Genomic DNA, 19,758 nt, shown 5'->3' on the forward strand with positions numbered 1-19,758 from the left:
GTATTTAATAAAATGTCAGTACTAAGAACATATAGAGTATTTCCTCAGACTACTACCAGTAAGGTGATCTAAATGTTGGGCCATTTGTCATTCAAAGACTTACTGTACTGACTTATCAGTGGCTCTAACTTGAGTAAGGGAAAATGTCTAGATCTGCTAACAATGATTGGGAGTACATGTATGTATGTATGTATGTTTGTGTTTTCTGTGCATGTTATCCTCTAAATATCTCTATGGCTTTCTGAAACTTAGTTTGTAATATAATTCTGAAAAGTAACACATACTATGCATTGCCTTTTTCAAAATAAATAACATAACCTAGAAGATTTACTTGATACACATCTGAAAAACAGTACCATCTCCTTGAATGCCTTTGATTAAATTTTTCCATAGTGAAACAATGAATAATCTTTCTTACCATTTACAGTGAGAATAAATTCTCTTGTAGTTTTTCCTGCAATGTTGCTAGCCATACAGGTATAATTGGCTGTATCTTCTAGATCTGCATTGTTAACTTGCAAATATCTCCCTCCAGATAGTATTCTGACTCGTGGTGTTGCCTGGATTCAATAAGTAAAATTTATAATTAATTATTGTATTTTTTATGGTAGTAGGGTTTGAACTTGGGACCTCCTGCTTACTAATAAGGGGTTCTACCACTTGAATCACACTTACCACAGTGTCAGGAAAAGAGAGTAAAATATTATCTTATAGCATTAGAGTAATATGCTACCATTTATTGATATGACAATCTTTATGGTAGTATCATGATCCCTGGGAACTATTTCAATGACTTCAGGGAAGCTGAGGCATGAATAGTGTCCGCAGTTCCCTTGGAACAATGAACAACAAAGAATCCATTCACAGATGTGCAGTGGAGTAAAGTCAAGCCTATCACAGTCCTCTCAGAACTTTTTACTTTTGCATGAGGTGTGTGAAGTTGAATCCATAATTGGGAAGCCAATGACTGCAAGAAGACTTGTTCCCAAAATACTTGCAGCCCTGAATGTAGCTAGCAACAAAGTTATGAAGTAAAACCTCATGATGGTTGTGGGGAACTAAACCAAACAAAAGTGTGTTACATATATGCAAAGTAAACTCACTAGGGGAACAGTAAAGGGCAATCAAGGGCCAGTTAACTAGGGGAAACAAGCAAGGACAACCAAGGGCAAGTATTGCTGGAGCAAAACTTTCTTGGAGTTAAACTACATGACGGTATCAATTAGTCGGAGGATGATCATAGCCTCTAAGTTTTCAGTCAGCCCTAAAAGGGTACTGATGGTCCTCAAATGATACTCTGACAACAGATAGGTATCACATGAGTATGGAGTGCTTTAGTGAACCACTGCTTTCTTCATAGATTCGTGTCCCAATGTCTGCTGTCTAGGTGTAGTATAGATCTTTGGAGTCAGTCCTGAGGTCCAATTTTAGAAACAAGAAATTCAGTAAGAGGTTCATCTTGGAGATGACAGATCCATTTTTTGGAGATACCTATATTTTCTTCTTTTGTAGGTAAGGAAAGCATTAAGGGTTTCAAGTTGGATTTTAATTAATGGGCTCCAGGAGATATATCCATGGGTCAATATCCAGAGTGTAATGAATTTAAATAACCAAGTACTAAGCAAAGATGGCAGCTGATGAAAGACGCTGGCTGGTATTGCCTTTGCAATGCTGGCACTTGGACGTTTATTCATGCTTTTTTCACCTCACAAAGGCTCTACAGCCATTTTTTGTCTTAAAACTGAACTTGTGCAAAGGATTTACCTGCAACTGCTCTCCATTTCTGAGCCACATAATCACAGGAGGGGGCACTGCATCTGACTTGCATTCCAGAGTCACTTGTCTATTCTGTAACACAGTCACATCCTGAGGTTCATCAGTTCCCGCAATATTAGGGGGTACTAGGCATGAAGAGAAGACATCAAGCACTTTTAATAAATGTAACATAAGTCACCTGATCTATCAATATTGAACGAATGTTAATTTTGCTTGTTGGTACTAGGTAGGGATGAAGATGGGGTGAAGAAGAGTGGACAGAGGGAATAAGTCTGATTGAGATATGCACATGTCAAAATGAAGCTTCCTGTAAAATTAATTGATGCTAATGAAAAGTAGAAAAATATGTTTACACTATACATCAATTTATAAACAAGTCTTATGATACACTGTGTTCTGTATCATAGCTTCTAGTTATGAGCATGTGTGATAGAACATAGGACTTCTTGCCAATTTACCATGCACTCTCACTAAGTATTCTTTGTCATCATCGCCTGCAGGACTGGAGGCCAGACAAGTGTACCTTCCTGTATCCTCCACCTACAAAACCCAAAGAAGGAAATTACACAACATTAGCATGGTGGTGTTGCTGATGGGAAAAATGTGCACTAGAATGAAAATCCCAAAGTAAGAGAAATCATTAAGGAAGCATACTAGTTATATTAAACTTATTATTAGTAATAATATTTATATTCAGATACCGAGAAGTGCTTGGCAGCTCCATTACATGTTTTAAATACATTTTAGTAGTTGATCTAAAAATGATATAGGAACTAATGCCATATACAATAGAATAGATAATCAATGTCAACTGAAGAAATAAATACATTTAGTTGTAGCCTTAAAGAAGAAAATGAAATGTATTTAAGTCAACAAGACAAAATATTAGTTTATTAAAATCAGACACATTACTTTCGGTAAACGTGTAAAGTGTTTACCTTTGGCACCACAAAATAAAATGATAATATCATGTTGCTAATAAATAAGGTCAAACTGGCAGTAGAATCTACTATTATCTGACAAAAACTTGCCTGGTTTCCACTGGAGGATGGCCTTCACGCATTATGTTTGGCCTTGTGTACACATATGGAATAAGGATACGGGGTCTAACTGGCACCATCTTGGCAATATAGGGGATGATAGGGAACAGGGCCTAATTGGAGTCATGTTGGCTTCTTGGTGGATGGAGGTAAAGTCCCACTCCCAGGCGATTGGGCATGCCTAAATTCCTAGAGGCGGGGGCAAGAACTTGAATGTTGTTGGACCTGCCAGACCTATATCATGAACTCGTGAGACTCTTTGAACTCTTGAGCTTCCTGTGACCCTGCCCCCTGAACATGACTCTAATTTAGAACCAACCACCTCATACATTTTGCACCATGCTCGTGTCTCCCCACTCTCCTCAAGTAACCATGGTGTCCCTCTTCCACTCTCCATTAGAGTAGATCAGCCTTGTTGAAAGTGTTTTTCTGCTCTCTCTTTACTCCACTACCCTTCAGTTTCCTAACCGTATTAAGTATATCTGAGGGACACGTGTCTTCCTGCAGTCACTGGCTTTCTAATAAAGACTCCCGATTTGACCTCTCAAAAATGTGGCTTCTCTGTATCTCATGATCAAATTCCTGTTTAACAACAGTGCATGTAGAGAATATGCTGGAAAACAAGTTTCCTTTCTGCTATGAAAAATGTATTTGGTCAAAATAGTGAAGTCCTGCTTTTAGTTATTTTATTACTTGAACATTCCTAAAATATTGGGATTTTTAACAATCTTGCATTAAAAATTGACTTTGCAGGTTATGGAAAAGCTGAAAAAATTCTTTTGAAAAAATTTAGATATAGAATGTCTGGAAAAATAGTCAAATATATTTTAGAACAACTCTCTCCTGAGCTTTATTTTTAGCTAAGAATTTAAAAAATGGTGTTTAATTTCCCAGAGAATAATTTATAAATTCCTCATTATATTTTTTCCTCATATTTTTTCTTTTTTCTTTTCTATTCATTGTCAAAGTGATGTACAGAGAGGTTACAGTTTCATATGTTAGGCCTTGGGTACATTTCTTTTTATTATCATTATTTTTTTATTTTCCTCATATTTTTAAAACCACTAAAGCAGATGCTTCTCTAGCAACTATTGATCATTCTCAATCAATATTGTCCCCTACATTTTTCTCCTTTTGGACAAACTTAACCATAATACATGACTGGCTACTTTGAACTTTTGCCTCCTCTGGGAAAGACTTCCCATGAAGCACTTTCCTGTGGACACCCACAGGCACTATTTGTAGTTACAGCTTCTAAAGTGTTAATAGAGAGTTAAAAATTATAGTCAACCACATGCCTTCAGTTCAAAATTTTGCAAAATTGTTGGCATGTGTTATGGTTTACAAGGAGGTAGAGTATATGAACATTTTCAGTCTATTTGGTGGCGAAATGGCCTCCTCCTCCTCTTAGAATAAATTAGATGGAAGGTATTTTAGGAAACTTATGTCTCTGCCATACTAGAATCTGCAAGCATCCATTATGTGCTTGGCATAAATATATGTTGCAGATAAATACAAAGCTCACTTAAGTACAATAGAATGTAGTAAGTACTAAAACACAGCTGTGTTCAACACATAAGATACTCTTCAATAAACTACTAGAATTCCTAGCAAGGGCAACAGGCAAGAGAAAAACATAAAGAGGATCCAAATGGGGAAAGAGGAAGTAATACTCTCTCTTGCAGATGATATGATCCTGTACTTGAAGAACCTTATAGATTCCTCCCCCAAGTTACTTGAACTGATCCAAAATATGGCAGGGTATAAAATCAATCCACAAAAATCAACAGCTCTTCTGTATGCCAACAATAAGAAATCAGGAAATCAGGAAAGCAACTCCATTTGAAATAGCTTTCAAAAAAACAAAACAACACCAAATGAGGGAGGAGGTAACAAGTTGGATAAGAAGTATATGCACTGCTTTATGTAGGAAACTAACTCCTCTGTATATCACTTTCACAATAAAGATAAATAAATTATTAAAAAAAACCCATGAATTAACATGTAAAAGAAGTTTATTGTAAAAACTTTAAAAATCTGAACAAAGAAATTAAAACAGATTTAAGGAAATGGAATCCATGCCTCTTGATTAGAAGAACTGACATTGTGAAAATGACAATCCTGCCCAAAGCATTTATAAATTCAATGCAACACCCATCAAAACCCCAAAAACATTCTTCAATGAAATTGAGAAAGCAATACAAAATTTCACATGCAATAATAAAAGACCCCCAAATAACAAAAACTGTCCTTAGCAGAAAGAACAGTATTTAAGGAATAACAATACCAAATTTCAAACTCTAGTAATAAAAACAGCTTGGTACTGGCACAAGAATAGGCCTGAGGAGGGCTGGTAAAGTGCTCGCCTCGTATACATGAAGCCCTGGGTTCGATTCCTCAGCACCACATAAACAGAAAAGGCCAGAAGTGGCACTGTGGCTCAAGAGGCAGAGTGCTAGCCTTGAGCAAATAGAAGCCAGGGACAGTGCTCAGGCCCTGAGTTCAAGACCCAGGACTGAAAGAAAGAAAGAAAGAAAGAAAGAAAGAAAGAAAGAAAAAAGAAAGAAAGAAAGAAAGAAAGAAAGAAAGAAAGAAAGAAAGAAAGAAAGAAAACAAAAAGAATAGGCCTGAGGACCAATGGAACAGAATAGAAGACTCAGAAATGAACCCACAGACCTATAGCCACCTAATATTTGATAACAGAGCCAAACATAGTTTGGAAGAAAGACAGCCTCTTCAACAAATGGTACTGGGAAAATTCACTATTCACATGCAGAAAACTGAAGCTGGAACCTTACATATCACCTTGCAGCAGAATCAATTCACAATTGATAGAAGACCTCAATGTAAGGTTGGATACCATGAAAATAATACAGGAAAAGGTAGGAGAAACACCAGGGCTCCTTGGCATGGGTCAAGACTTCCTAAGTAAAGATCCAGAAAATCACAGCAAATCAAAGAAAGACTGGATAAATGGTACTGCATCAAAGTGAAGAGTTTCCGTATGGCAGAATGGGAAAAGATTTTCACCATCTCTGTACAAAGGCCTCATTTCTAAAATATACTTAGAGCTCAAAAAATTAAATCCCCCAAAATAAACCTTCAAAGAGACAACAATCCAATTAACTAATGGGCTAATGACTTAGAGACTTCTCCAAAGAAGAAATAAGAATTACCAATAGACACATGAAGAAATGTTCAATATCTCTGGCCATAAAAGAAATGCAAATTGAAACATTGTGATTCTACATCACACCAATTAAAATGGCCATTGTCAAGAAAACTAACAATAACAAATGTTGGCATGGATGTGGCCAAAAGGAAACTTCATTACACTGTTGGTGGGAATGTAAACTTGTTCAACAACTCTAAAAAGCAGTATGGAGGTTCTGGGAATCAGCCCAAATGCCCCTTAGTGGTTGATGAATCAAGAATATGTGATGTATATACACAATGGAATTCTACTCATGCATCAGAATGATATTGTACCATTTGTAAGGAAATGGAAAGGCTTGGGAAAAATGTAGTAAACCAGACCCAAAGAAACATAGATGACATGCTTTCTCTCATATGTGGTAGCTAGAATGTGCCTATAAATTTACAAATAAACGTATTGGATAGTAAAAATACATCGAACCATTATAAATTACACAGGTATCTAGGCATTCACCCACAGTGAGTCAAAGGATGATATTCTTAGTAGAGGAACACAATAAAGGCACAATACCTATATGCATCAGATCATCTAAAATAACATTTATTGAAATGAAGGGTGAGAAAATGCAGCAGTGATACTCACTAGACACTATGTTGAAATGAACTATATATCTTGTGGGTGGTACTGAGAGGGAAATGCTGGGACCGAGTGAGGGAATGGGTGAAATTGTTCAGAAGGAAATTTACTCTTTAGCTGACTTATGTAAGTGTAACCCCTCTACACATCATCTTTATAATAACAATAAAAATGCATTAAAAAGCACTAAGAGAGAAGCAGTGGAATCAAGAGTGGTCATGGAAAAATGTTCATATTTAATATTCTGCTGCTTCAATGCAATTTCAATCATCTTATTATTTCTTTTTTTTTTTTTTTTTTTTTTTTTTTTTGGCCAGTCCTGGGCCTTGGACTCAGGGCCTGAGCACTGTCCCTGGCTTCTTCCCGCTCAAGGCTAGCACTCTGCCACTTGAGCCACAGCGCCGCTTCTGGCCGTTTTCTGTATATGTGGTGCTGGGGAATCGAACCTAGGGCCTCGTGTATCCGAGGCAGGCACTCTTGCCACTAGGCTATATCCCCAGCCCCTTATTATTTCTTATCTACCTGGATCTTGTGAGTAGTTTTATGTCTTTAAGACAAAGAAAAACTTGTTGAAGGGTTTTGATTCAGGAAGGGATATGACAGTTTAACCTAGCTTTATGCAGTGTTTGGAATGGAGATGCAAGAGGAAATGGGTGTTTGTTTTCTAGGACACTAGATATAAAGTGTGATGAAATCCATTGGCTAGACTTCACAACCCAGGCTTGAGACCTGTATTTTTTGTCCTGAGTTTGTGAAGTGGGGATGAAGATTCACAGAAGAATGCCAAGAATATGTTAGGGAGCCCAAGGCTGAACACTAGGCAATTTATAAAATTAGCCCTCTTCTTGCAATTTTCTTTCTTTCCTCTTTATCACTAATATAACAAATAACATATATTTGTTATTCTATGTCCAGTAGAATGATTACGCTAATGAGAAAAAGTTGTGCCTGTTTTCCTTATTCTTTTAACATTTATATTTTTGTTATACTAGACAGCTAGCACAGAATGTTAGAATATATCTTTAAACCCAAATATACATATAAAGTATTATTATTTTTCAGCTTGCAAATGAGTATTAGGGAACAATTTGTGTAATATAAAGCTTGCCTAAACTGAAGGATGTAGTCAATTTTATTAAACTGATCGCTGTTTAAGAATCTGTCTCTTTAGACATCTATGCTGGTTAGTTCATACTGGAAATCAAAGTGCCCTTTGGGGCTGGGAATATGGCCTAGTGGCAAGAGTGCTTGCCTCCTACACATGAAGCTCTCGATTCGATTTCCCAGCACCACATATATGGAAAACGGCCACAAGGGGCGCTGTGGCTCAGGTGGCAGAGTGCTAGCCTTGAGCGGGAAGAAGCCAGGGACAGTGCTCAGGCCCTGAGTCCAAGGCCCAGGACTGGCCAAAAAAAAAAAAAAAAGTGCCCTTTGAAGCATCACATAAAGGTATGTTGGATTCCACCTTGCTGATTAAGAAGAAGCTTCAGGAAATGCACTAACACAAATCTGTGAAAACATACAGTAAGTTATTGAGCTGGACGCCTGTTGCTTCAGGGATTAATATTAGTCTTCCTCCTAGTCATGCCCATCCAATCATGCATATCATAAAAGCAATCTTACCTAAGTAAAGTTGCAGAGAATTCAGAAGTATTTAGGTGCAAAGACATAGTTTATCTAACAATATCCTAAAATAGTACAAGAAAGAAGTTTAACCTGGAATAAAGTGATTTTATAAACTGTAACACTTACTTGTGTACTAGATATTCGAAGAAGAGCTCCTCCTTGTAGAGTTTGCACCTGATCTGTGTGTGCAAGGGGCCGGCCATCTTTCATCCAGGTAATTTTGGGGGTAGGGATTCCAGAAGCAATGCAGGAAAGTTCCAGTGGGTAATTGACAATTACTGATACCTCTTCAGATCCTTCAGATCCATTAATATGTGGTGGTTCTATTTAAAGAGATTTAAAACAATGGCAAAATAAATCTGCTCTTTGATCAAATACAGTAGATTGGAACACAAAAAGACAATCCAGACTAAATTTACATTCATGTGATAAGAACCTAGAAACTGAAGTGATCCCTCCTATCTGTTATTACTATTTCTCATTAGTGCTCCAATTTCAAAATAGCTGACATAATTACTTATGCAAAAAGCACATTTATTAAGTTTGAGATGCACTAAAATTTTACACTTCCAGTTTCCACATTTTTATTAGCAGATATTAGTTATTCAAGAAGTGCATAGTGATATTTCCATACATACATACATACATACAATGTATCCATCAACCTCAACCCCTCCATCACTCACCTTCACCCTTTCTCCCCTTCTTCAAACAAAAACTCCAACCCCCTGATATCTAGGCCCCCAACAACTCTTTGACTTTCGTGTCATTCATGCTTTTAATGAATATTACCAAGATTACAAAACATAATTTTTGAACACAATTGTTAATTGTTAACCTCCAAATTGGTATCTTTTAAGGAGAAAATATAATTAGGTAGGCACCTACAACCAGGAAGAGAGGTCAAATAAACAGTACTGTAGCTCTGATTGAAGTGATGAGGTGAATGAAAAACACATATTTTAGAAATTACTGCAGGTAAAAGTATTGGGTCTTGCTTATGGATCTGGACTTAGAAGAATGATAGAAAAGGCAAAAAGAATGACTCTTAGTGACTATATGATCTATCAGATGATTCAGGAGATGCAGGAAAAGTACCAGTTTCTGAGTAAAACAGGCTTAGGCTGAGCATACTGACTTAGAAATGCTTTTAAATGTCCAAATACAGAGGTTTATATGATGAGTGCCTTTATGAACCTGGGGCTCAAACCTGAGAACTAGACTGGAAATTTTGGGAGTCCTGAGAGGGTGGACTACTACTCTGGCCCAAGTTTAAGACATATAAGCAGCCATAAAATGAAATGATTTGCTACTGCCACATGCAAGATCCAGAAATTGGGATTTGAACCAATAGGGACCACACTGTTGTTACTACTGATGTTGTTTTAAAACTCTTGATAAACTTGTAGAAAGAGGCAAGATCTAATTAATCTTTATATTCACACTGATTGAAATGTAGTAAATAATAAAAAATTGACTATAGCCAAGTGGAAGGGCAGACAAGTTCTATGAAGTGGTACAGCATGATCTGGAATTGAAAGAGGCAGATAATTTATCATTAACTGAAATCATCAAGAAAGTATTTGTGGTTTTTAATCATGAACATCATTAAGATGTTCACATAACCCCAATGGGACTTCAACATTCTCAGGGAAGGGTGGAATTGTGAAGGAAGCTATGATGCAAGTGTCCTTATTCAGTAGGTAATAATCATGTTTTTAGTCAGGAGAATTAAGGTCCAGTTCATAAATGAGAGCCAGGGTATAAATGAGAGACTCCTACTCAAAAATTAACTAAAGCAAAAAAGAAAACAAATCTAGCAGTGTGATTTCTGTGGTAGAATGTCTGCCTGGCAAATAGGAAGCCCTGAATTTAAACCCAATACCACAAAAAAGCCAAATAATAATTAAGAAATTCTAATTTTTTCATTGTCAGAAACAGCAAACAGATGTAATGTGTATCTTTTTTCTGGAAAGGAAAATGAGAACTCTCAGAAAATTTTAAGAGGCAAATTTTTATGATCATATTATCAGCTGTAGATACTGTAGTGGTAATCTGTTGTTTTTTTAAAACTTTTAATTTTAAATTTTTTTTTTTTTTTTGGCCAGTCCTGGGCCTTGGACTCAGGGCCTGAGCACTGTCCCTGGCTTCTTCCCGCTCAAGGCTAGCACTCTGCCACTTGAGCCACAGCGCCACTTCTGGCCGTTTTCTGTATATGTGGTGCTGGGGAATCGAACCTAGGGCCTCGTGTATCCGAGGCAGGCACTCTTGCCACTAGGCTATATCCCCAGCCCCTAAATTTTTTTTTTTTTAATTTCCATTTCTCATAGATAGGATGGTATCTGAATCTGCTGACTAATGAGATGTGTTTTCTTCTAAGAAAGTCTGTAAAAAGGCGACACCAAAGCCACAGACCCTTCCAGAACACTGCACAATCATTAACCAGCCATGATACAAGAAAACTGCAAATATCTGAACTGCTAAACCAGGGCAACCACAGCCAACCTTTATGTATCTTTCTCCATGAGAAAAACAAGTTCTTAAGGCCAAGGATGTAGCTCAGTGGTTCAGCACTTGCTTAGCATGCACAAGACCCTGGGTTAGAATCCCAACACCATAATAATAAAGGGTTCTTTGTTTAATAAGCCACCGTATTTAAACTACCATGTATAACCTAACACAATTCCTAAATAACACACTCCTTTCCTAGAACTCATTCTTTCTCTTCTTTGAAGTGCCTTCCACTTTGTAACAGAGTAGTCTTTCCAGATACAGAGCGACACACGTTATTCCATGATTTCACATTATGGGATTAAAAACCAAATTCTTCATGTAGTCAGCAAGCCCATGATTGCCTAGATCCTGTCAACCTCCCCCTCCACCCTCTGCTTTCCCTGGCTGGCTTTATTTTGTATAATGCTCTTTCTTGTTTTGGCTCTCCCAGTCACACTGTGCATTTTCACAACCACTAATACACCATGACACCTCCCACCACGTGGATGGAATTAAGCTGAGAATGGCAGCTCTCCAAGTTAAGACATTTGCATTCTGAGTAGTAGCTACGCAAAGAGCTTTTAAGAGTGCAGTGGAAATAATTTTCAACAGATGCTACAACTGCTCATCTTTCTGATGTGCCAGCTTTGAAATTTTTTTTCAAAGAAGTATTATCCCTACACACTCTTCAACCGCGAAGGCTATTCTTTGTACACTACTCAAATAGTATCATTGTAGTTTATCTCCTTCATTGGTTTCAGTGATGCCCTGGTTAGAGACTTTGCTTCTGTATTTTTCTATCATATGGTAAACAAGACACACACACACACACACACACAGACACATACACACACACATATATATACACACAAACATATTTAGAGATATATCACACAAGTCTCTTTCTCTTTTCCTCCCTCCCTCTCTCCATCCCTAATTCCCTTCCTTCCTCCCTTCATTCCTTTCTCTTCCTTTTAGACTTGCTTTGCCTTTTTTTTTTTTTTTTTTTTTGCCAATCCTAGGGATTGAACTCAGGGCCTGAGCACTGTCCCTGGCTTCTTTTTGCTCAAGGCTAGCACTCCACCACTTGAGCCACAGCGCCACTTCTGGCCTTTTCTATATATGTGGTGCTGAGGAATACGAGCCAAGCTCTCTTGCCACTAGGCCATATTCTCTTTGTCTTTTAATCAGGTCTAAACTACTTAAAATATTTCATAGGTTTTTTTTTTTTTTGCAGTTTGGACACATCTAGTGTCTCATGCCTCTTCCTTTAACATCCATTTTACATTTGTACAAGCTGACAGCTGAAGCTCGATTGTCTCTAGGTGAAAGAGGTAGGCAAGAGTCTTAACTCTCCACTCATTTCCTCAGTTCCAATCTTCAGGACTCACATTTATCCTTAAGGGGATCTAAATCTAGAGGTTACCACCCCCACCAGAAGTTCTATTAACTACACAATCTCAGTACAATCCAGAGTAATTACTTGTTTGGTACCTTTGCTTTCCCCAGATGAAGGAATTATAGGATCATGGCCTTTGTCTTTCTTATTCTTTGATGTCTTTGTCTTTCTTATTCTCTTATTCTCTACCATATAGTAAACATCCATAATGCTTTGTTAAACAATGGCTAGGAACATGCCTGGTCCCTAGGCATGTTTAGTAATTAATACTTAATATATGAGTAAAAAGGCATAAGGTCACCTTATGACATCTATATTACCCATACTCTGTATTGATACATCTAGATTTGCCATACCCACCCTCATCACACCCCTTCCAGACACACATTTTCTTTTGCCTCTGAATATCCTGCGGACTTTTCTCTATGAGCACCACCTCCTTTCTATGAAGTATTAGATACCAGAGTATCTCACTTAGTTTATTTACATACTGTTTGGCCTCCCTCAATATTTATAATGCCCATTATTGTAGTTCAAAAGTATCTCCTTCCGTGTTACAGTCAGTCGAGCACACAGACATTACCAGTCTCTAACAAATCAGATGTCATTCTACCTATTGTGCCCACGTACCTAGGGTACAACAATAAGCAACATGCACACCGTCTTTGCCACCATAAAGCTTAACATAAACAATTAAGTGTTCTGAGAAAAATGACAGAGCATCCTTAAGTGAATAAGCCAGACCCAAAGAAACATAGGTTTCATGGTTTCCTCTCCCATTTTTAATAATTAGAATGTGCCTATAAATCTATACGTAAACTCAATGGATAATAACAGACAAAGAAAATACACTTGGGTAGGATAAATTGAACAGGACTCTAAACATTCACACAGTGAGACCAAAGGAAGATATTCTTAGGAGAGGATCACGAAGGCTCAAAAGCTATATGCATATGATCATATAAAATGATGCCTATAGAAATGAATTCCAAGAAGTGAAATTGAGAAGATTTTTTTGTTGTTTTGTTTTGTTTTTTTACTTTTTGCAGTTCTATTTTGTTGTTACTGTTTGTTTCTGTTTTCTTCCCTTTTGTTGCTGGGTTTGATTTCTGTACTTTTTGTCTGGTAAGTGTATACGATTTGGGGAGGGGAAAGGGATACACAGAAACAGTGGGACAAAGGGTGAACCCAACTCAGCAGTGATACTCACTAGACACTATGTTGGAAATGAATTATTCAATGTGGGGGAGGAGGGAGGGATGGAGGGGAAAATCTGGGAGAAAAATGAGAGAGGGGGTGACATTGTTCAAAAAGAAATGTACCAAATACCTCACTGTAACCACTGTAACCACTCTGAATATCACATTTACAATAAAAAATATATATTTTTAAAAAAGTATTTTCTGCTCCTAGCCAAGACTTGTTGAATGCTTTTGCTATTCTCTATAGCGTACATTTCTGTGCTTTGAGAGGAGCCTGGCCTTTTCCCTACATCAAAATGAAGAAACAGAACTTCAAAAAAAGTCTTGATTATTGAAATAGCATTTACCTTGCTTTTTCTTCCAAGGTGAGAATTTTTTTTTTTTTTTTTTGGCCAGTCGTGGGCCTTGGACTCAGGGCCTGAGCACTGTCCCTGGCTTCTTCCCGCTCAAGGCTAGCACTCTGCCACTTGAGCCACAGCGCCGCTTCTGGCCGTTTTCTGTATATGTGGTGTTGGGGAATCGAACCTAGGGCCTCGTGTATCCGAGGCAGGCACTCTTGCCACTAGGCTATATCCCCAGCCCCCCAAGGTGAGAATTTTTGCTTCAAGGAAAAGGTGTGATTTTTTCTTATGTTATTTGTTTCTATGTGAAAATTTGGAATATATACTTTAAAGGCACACAAGTATAAAAAAAAGCCAGCTGCCAATAGCTTGTGCCTGTAATCCTAGCAACTCAGGAGGATGAAACTAAGTACTCCAATTCAATACCAATCTGGGCAGGAAAGTCTGAGACTCTGATCTCCCATTAACCAGCAAAAAGCTAGAAACGGAGCTGTATAAGAAAACTTGAATAAAAAAGGTAAAAGAAAGTTCTGAAGCTCTAAGTTCAAGCCCTCATGTTGACACCAGGGGAAAAAGGTAAAGCAAACAACACTACTGGAAAGGAAAATTTCAAATACAGTCTTCAAACTGAGTAATTTAAAACTGTTTGGGATAACATACACTGGTGTAAATATCTCTTTTAAACATCAAAATTTCTATTATCAAATGTATTTTTAGTCCTTGCAATTTTTTTAATTAGCTATAAGCATATTTTTTCAATTAATATTCTTTTTACAAGTTGGAGTTTTCATCTTTTCAGGCAAATAAAAAAACAAATTAAATTTAATGTGCTTCAGATAAGAATAAGCCTGGATGAATTTCAAAACAAAAACTGAAATGTAATAGTTCTGTCAAATTTTGTCCTATGGTAAATTATTCTAAGAATTCTACTTACTATTCTCCTCACTATTCTTGACTTACTAGCTAGCTGTTCTGAGTTTATTGGAATGTTCCCATACCTAAGACCTTCAGGATGAAGTGCTTGCTGGCTTCTCCAGCATCATTTGAGGCAATGCAGGTGTATCTTCCTGAGTCTTCAGTCTCGGCTTTGATGAGCTGAAGAACCATTCCTTGAGTGTTGACTGTTAGATGAGCATCAAGCCCCAGGGCTTGGCCATCTCTGAGCCAGGACACACTGGGAGTTGGGGTTCCATCAGTAAAGCATGTCATGGAGGTGGAGCTGCCTTTGACAATTGTGATTTCTTCTGTTCCCATTGCATTGTCCATATTTGGTGGTACTATGTGAAAAATAAAACAGGCAAAATTTATATGTCAAATTTATATAAAATTTTTATATCAAATTGAAATGAACTTCTCTAACATTTAATAATTCCATAAGGCTTCTATGGTCAATAAAATATACTTTATAAGAGTATATAAGAACTGATACTTTTATTAAAATCATCTCTTGGGTGTGCTAATTATTAGTCTTCCAAACACTAGCAATGAAAACTTAAAGTTGTTTTCTTGTGGGATATACAATCAATGTGTTCTAAATTTTGGTGATTTAAAAAAATTTCCTAAGTTTGTCTCTTCAATCTGTTATAATGTTATAATAATGGTTATAATAGCTCCAATGGTATTTTTCAACTATTTTATGCAGAGCAATATTTTTAGGATCTAGAGAAAGTGTTTTATTTCAGCATAAATTATAGTACAGTAAACAATTACTTAACTGTTCTGAAATGTTTTGAGGGTTTAGAAAATAGGAAACACCAAGTCTCTATACCACAGAAATTGAATCATATACACATGTATACAGAGGTACATATCTATTCATTGCAATTGCACTGCTGGTATTATTATGTTGGTATGACAGACTTGTTTTGTGTCTAACTTAAATGTCTCACATGCTCACATTTTTAGAAACTATGTATCTGAATTAGTGTAATATTTTGGGCTAGGATAGTTTCTGACAGACAGATGATATGTTCCAATAAATGGACCCCTTAGGAGAAGATAGTTCTAATAAATATGGATATCTTAGGAGAAGATAGTCTTTCCTAGTCAGTAAGAAGCTTTCCTCCAATTCTTTTTGAAAGAGATATGATTGCTAAATCTGTGAGGAAACCAATTTCTAAAGGTGAGCCTTTGTCTTAGTAGTACTGGGCTACTGTAAGGCATTGGTATGACATACCAAACACTTGCAGGCTGTAATGCTTGGTGTCCACCCCAGCTCTGTTGGAGGCCACACACGTATACACAGCCACATCAGACACCTGAGCTCTCACAATCCTGTAAAACAATTTGATCCAACACTTCCTAATTTCGTCCCACTCAACATAGACTCAGAAATTAATTAGGATTTATACACAGCTTAGAGAGGGTGATTTATTTTGAAAATTTTGGGTAGTGAAGCTTGTAACCATTCAATACAAGATATAGATGACTTAAATGCAATAGATTTTATGACAGTAATTATACAGTGACAGTATGCCACTAAAATTATAACACAATTTGAGGACAGAGTCTCATCTATCTATCATCTCTCTCTCCTCTCTCTTTTTATCTACCTATCTTTATATATATATAGAGAGAGAATGATGCTCACGTGAAAATTATATTATTACAGTAGACATCTTTCTACCATGTTGCCACATAATATTTTAGCTAATATAGTAGCTCTTGGAAATAACACATTTGAAAATAGCTATCAAATATTTGGTTGACAACTACTATCTATGAAAGATTAAGTGTGGACAAATACTAAAACATAAACCTTTAAGTAAGAATTAAAAAACATTTTAATCTTATAGATCTTAACTTCCCTCTATGAAAAATATACTGAAGGGGGGGGCATAAATAACAGTAAAAGCTTAGGAGAAAACATTTCATTTCCTAAACAAGGTGTACACAAAGGAAAAGTTTCAGTGTTACTTGAAATGTTTAGGAAATAACCCTCCATAGGCTAACCTGATAGCATGCCCTGCAGACAGCAGTCTGATGTGAGAGGAGAGAGGCAGAGGAAGTCCATTCTTCAGCCAGTTTATCTGTGGTGGGGGCGTCCCTGTGGCTCTGCACTCAATATTTATTGATGTATCTACCAACGTCATCAGCTTCTCGGCTTCTTCCTTATTACCTCTAATTTTTGGTGGAACTAGGTCATTCAGGAAGTGTGAGAGAGAAAGATGTATTAAGCATTCAAATAATTTCCACAACAAACTGCTTAAATCTCTGCTTATATTCAAAAGGAAAGGGCAGTGACACTAGATTTAAAGCAAAAACTTCCAGACAACTGTGAACTATGAGCATAGTTAAAAATGGATAATATTTCATATTTACCATAGACATTCAAGTTAAATATCCGGTCGTCTTCTCCTGCCGGGTTGGTGGCAACGCATGTGTATTTCCCCATGTCAGACGGGAGGGCTCCGTAAATGTTTAATGTACTGCCCTTAGCAGTCACCCTGTGGAGCAGATCACAAAAGAGGCACTAAGATGAATGTGACCATAGCATCTGCAAAGTTCACTTCACGTTATTATGTTCTCTAAAAATACCGTCACGGAAATGCCTCACAACAATTTCATTAACTACATAAGAGACTGTTAAAAGTCAGAGCTAGAGAAACAGATGGAGATTTCCAGACATCTGACTAAAATTATACAGAAACAGATCTCCTATCTCTCATACTCTTCCCCTCCTTAAGAGAAAAAGGAAGAAGTTCAGCTTAGAAAGTTCTCTATTCAATCACAGGCAGAGATACCTTTTCTTCCGAATATTACATTATTAAGCCATGTGCTCACATTGTGTTCTACCTACTTAGGATGGTGAGTTTGGGGAATCAAAGTTTGATGCCAGCTCAGGCAGAAGAGTCAGCTAGACTCCATCTCCAAACTAACTGCAGAAAAGCTGGACTTCAGACATGGCCCAAGTGGTAGAAATCCAGCCAAGCAAAGAAGTTAAACAAGCATGAGGCCTTGAGTTCAAACCCTGACACAGGCAAAAAGAAATTTTATTCATAGTTATCAATATAAAGTTTGAGTTAAATGAAAATTATAAAAATTCCTTATTGTGAAGGAATAGGATAATTTATCTAAATTGATGATTCAAATAAGAATATATCTTGCAATTTTTTCTACAAATTGTTAGTCTTTCTTTTGAATTATGCAAAAGTAAATGTTAATTATGAAGTTAGATAATCAAATATATCTAAGTTCTAATTACTACCTTATTAATTTTCTTCACACATCTTTAATTATCAGACCTAACTCCCTGTGTTTTGAGAGGCATGTTATATATAATTATTCTAACAACAGTGATTTCATTAGCATTTCTCAAACTCAGAAGAAATATAGCCCATTTCTAACATGCCATATGTAGTACAATTTGACACTAATAAAATTCTAATACTTTTACAAACTGAAAAGGAAAGTTGCCAAAATTGAGACAAAATGGTAAACTACTAATAAGTTGCTGTATATAGTGAGGAGTAGAAAACATAGAATCAACAAAGTTTATATACAAATAAGCAAATTAGGAGGCTAATGTAAAGGGAGCGACCTAGACTTCTAAGTTTAAACATTGTCTCAGATCTTAAGGCAACTCACCACGTCTCTAGTAATTCCTCTGGAATAAAATCAATATTCACTTACTATTAAAAATACTTAAACACTTCTTAGTCACAAATATTAACATAAGAGAAAAGAAATGCAAAATGTCTCTAGAACATGATTACTCAATTCAAATTATGAAATAAATTTTAATATAAAATGGAAGAGAACCAATGCCTAATGTATGAAACTGTAACCTCTCTATAATTCAGTTTGATAATAAAAAAATATATATATATAAAAAATGGAAGAGAACACATCAAAACTACAAACCATTAAAATTAAAATGCTGGTTCAAGAAGATACATTTAATAAAGCATTTAGTTAATGTCTATTTATACTTAAAACTAATTTGGCATATAATTAATACTATGTTATAATTATAGTTTGGTATATAATAGGGATAACTATGATCAAGTTATTTTGTAGTATACAATTCTGAATTGCCCTAAGGGAATTTGCTGTTGAAAGAAGCAGTATGTACTTCTGTTCTATTTTTCTATCTCTTTGTGAGTTGTGAACAAGTCTCAGCTGAAAGTGGAATTTGGAAAAGCCACTGTAAGAAATGAACTGGGTTATGATATTATATCTTGTCTCAGCAGAATGGTGTGTATGCAGTTTGATGGTGTAGGACAAGAAATTATAGGATTAGGATTGCTGACAAATCTTTTCCAGGATTAAGTTGGTTTGACTTTAGAGGAAAGAATAACTAATTATTTTATGCCATATACTGTGATATGATACCCCAAAGTTAGAGAAATATAAACAAAAATTGTTAAATAACATCTTGAAGAATGACTGCCCAAAGAGATTTTATCATACAGCAAAGAATGATATTCACATACACCGCTTGAGTGTTCTTCAAAGAGAACTGTGCTCAATTCCACAAAAAAATTCATCTTTGACTTCATGAATGAAATTATAGCTTCATTCTTATTAGATCATATTTTGTACTATGATTCATGTGAAATATGAAATGTAAAGCCTGTGGAAGACTTTACCATTCACAGTAAAAATACTCTTATTTTAAACATACCTGACTCGTTCTGTCTCCCCATTCATTATGGGCTTTCCATCTCTAAGCCATTGAATAAGTGGGGTAGGAATGCCATTCGCACTGCAGGCCAGCTCAACATTTTCCCCCAGAAGGACACTGACTTCACTGGGAACTTCGGCACCTGCCACACTTGGAGGGACTTTGGGGAAATATTGAAGACTTTTATGAACAAGGCATAGGGACATACATTGAAATGTGTGTGACAGAATCATAGAACGTAACATTTCTGAATCATATTTTTTCTAGATTAAGACCAAACCACTATCTTTATGAGTTACTTTCAAATTAGAAAAACGAAGGAATCAAATGACTTCAATATTCCTGGTATATCTCTAAGTTGATATATGATTGTAGGGACTAGGGACAGATTTATCTCATGGGTACCTTTCTTAGACAAATGGAACTATTCTTGGATTAAGTCTTCAATGGATTATCTCTAAT

The 19,758-nt window shown here is 36.4% G+C and overlaps 1 protein-coding gene across 6 annotated transcripts in view; it reads right to left on the bottom strand.

Annotated features, from left to right (window-relative positions):
* Hmcn1 (hemicentin 1) overlaps positions 1-19,758 on the bottom strand; it is a 429,493-nt gene that overhangs the window by 76,488 nt on the left and 333,247 nt on the right. For all 6 annotated transcript variants that reach the window (XR_007212651.1, XM_048358109.1, XM_048358110.1 and 3 more), the window contains 9 exons: positions 19,297-19,456; positions 16,992-17,116; positions 16,623-16,806; positions 15,847-15,944; positions 14,669-14,947; positions 8,362-8,558; positions 2,235-2,316; positions 1,765-1,901; positions 419-560 (listed from right to left, as the gene is read on the bottom strand). Coding sequence is in view for 5 of the 6 variants with exons in the window: in XM_048358109.1 (XP_048214066.1) it covers positions 419-560; positions 1,765-1,901; positions 2,235-2,316; positions 8,362-8,558; positions 14,669-14,947; positions 15,847-15,944; positions 16,623-16,806; positions 16,992-17,116; positions 19,297-19,456 (1,404 nt within the window). In the remaining variant the exon portion in view is untranslated. The remainder of the gene's footprint in view (positions 1-418; positions 561-1,764; positions 1,902-2,234; positions 2,317-8,361; positions 8,559-14,668; positions 14,948-15,846; positions 15,945-16,622; positions 16,807-16,991; positions 17,117-19,296; positions 19,457-19,758) is intronic.

The sequence above is a fragment of the Perognathus longimembris genome, chromosome 11, assembly GCF_023159225.1.
Source record: "Perognathus longimembris pacificus isolate PPM17 chromosome 11, ASM2315922v1, whole genome shotgun sequence".
In the NCBI taxonomy this organism is placed as follows: Eukaryota; Metazoa; Chordata; class Mammalia; order Rodentia; family Heteromyidae; genus Perognathus; species Perognathus longimembris.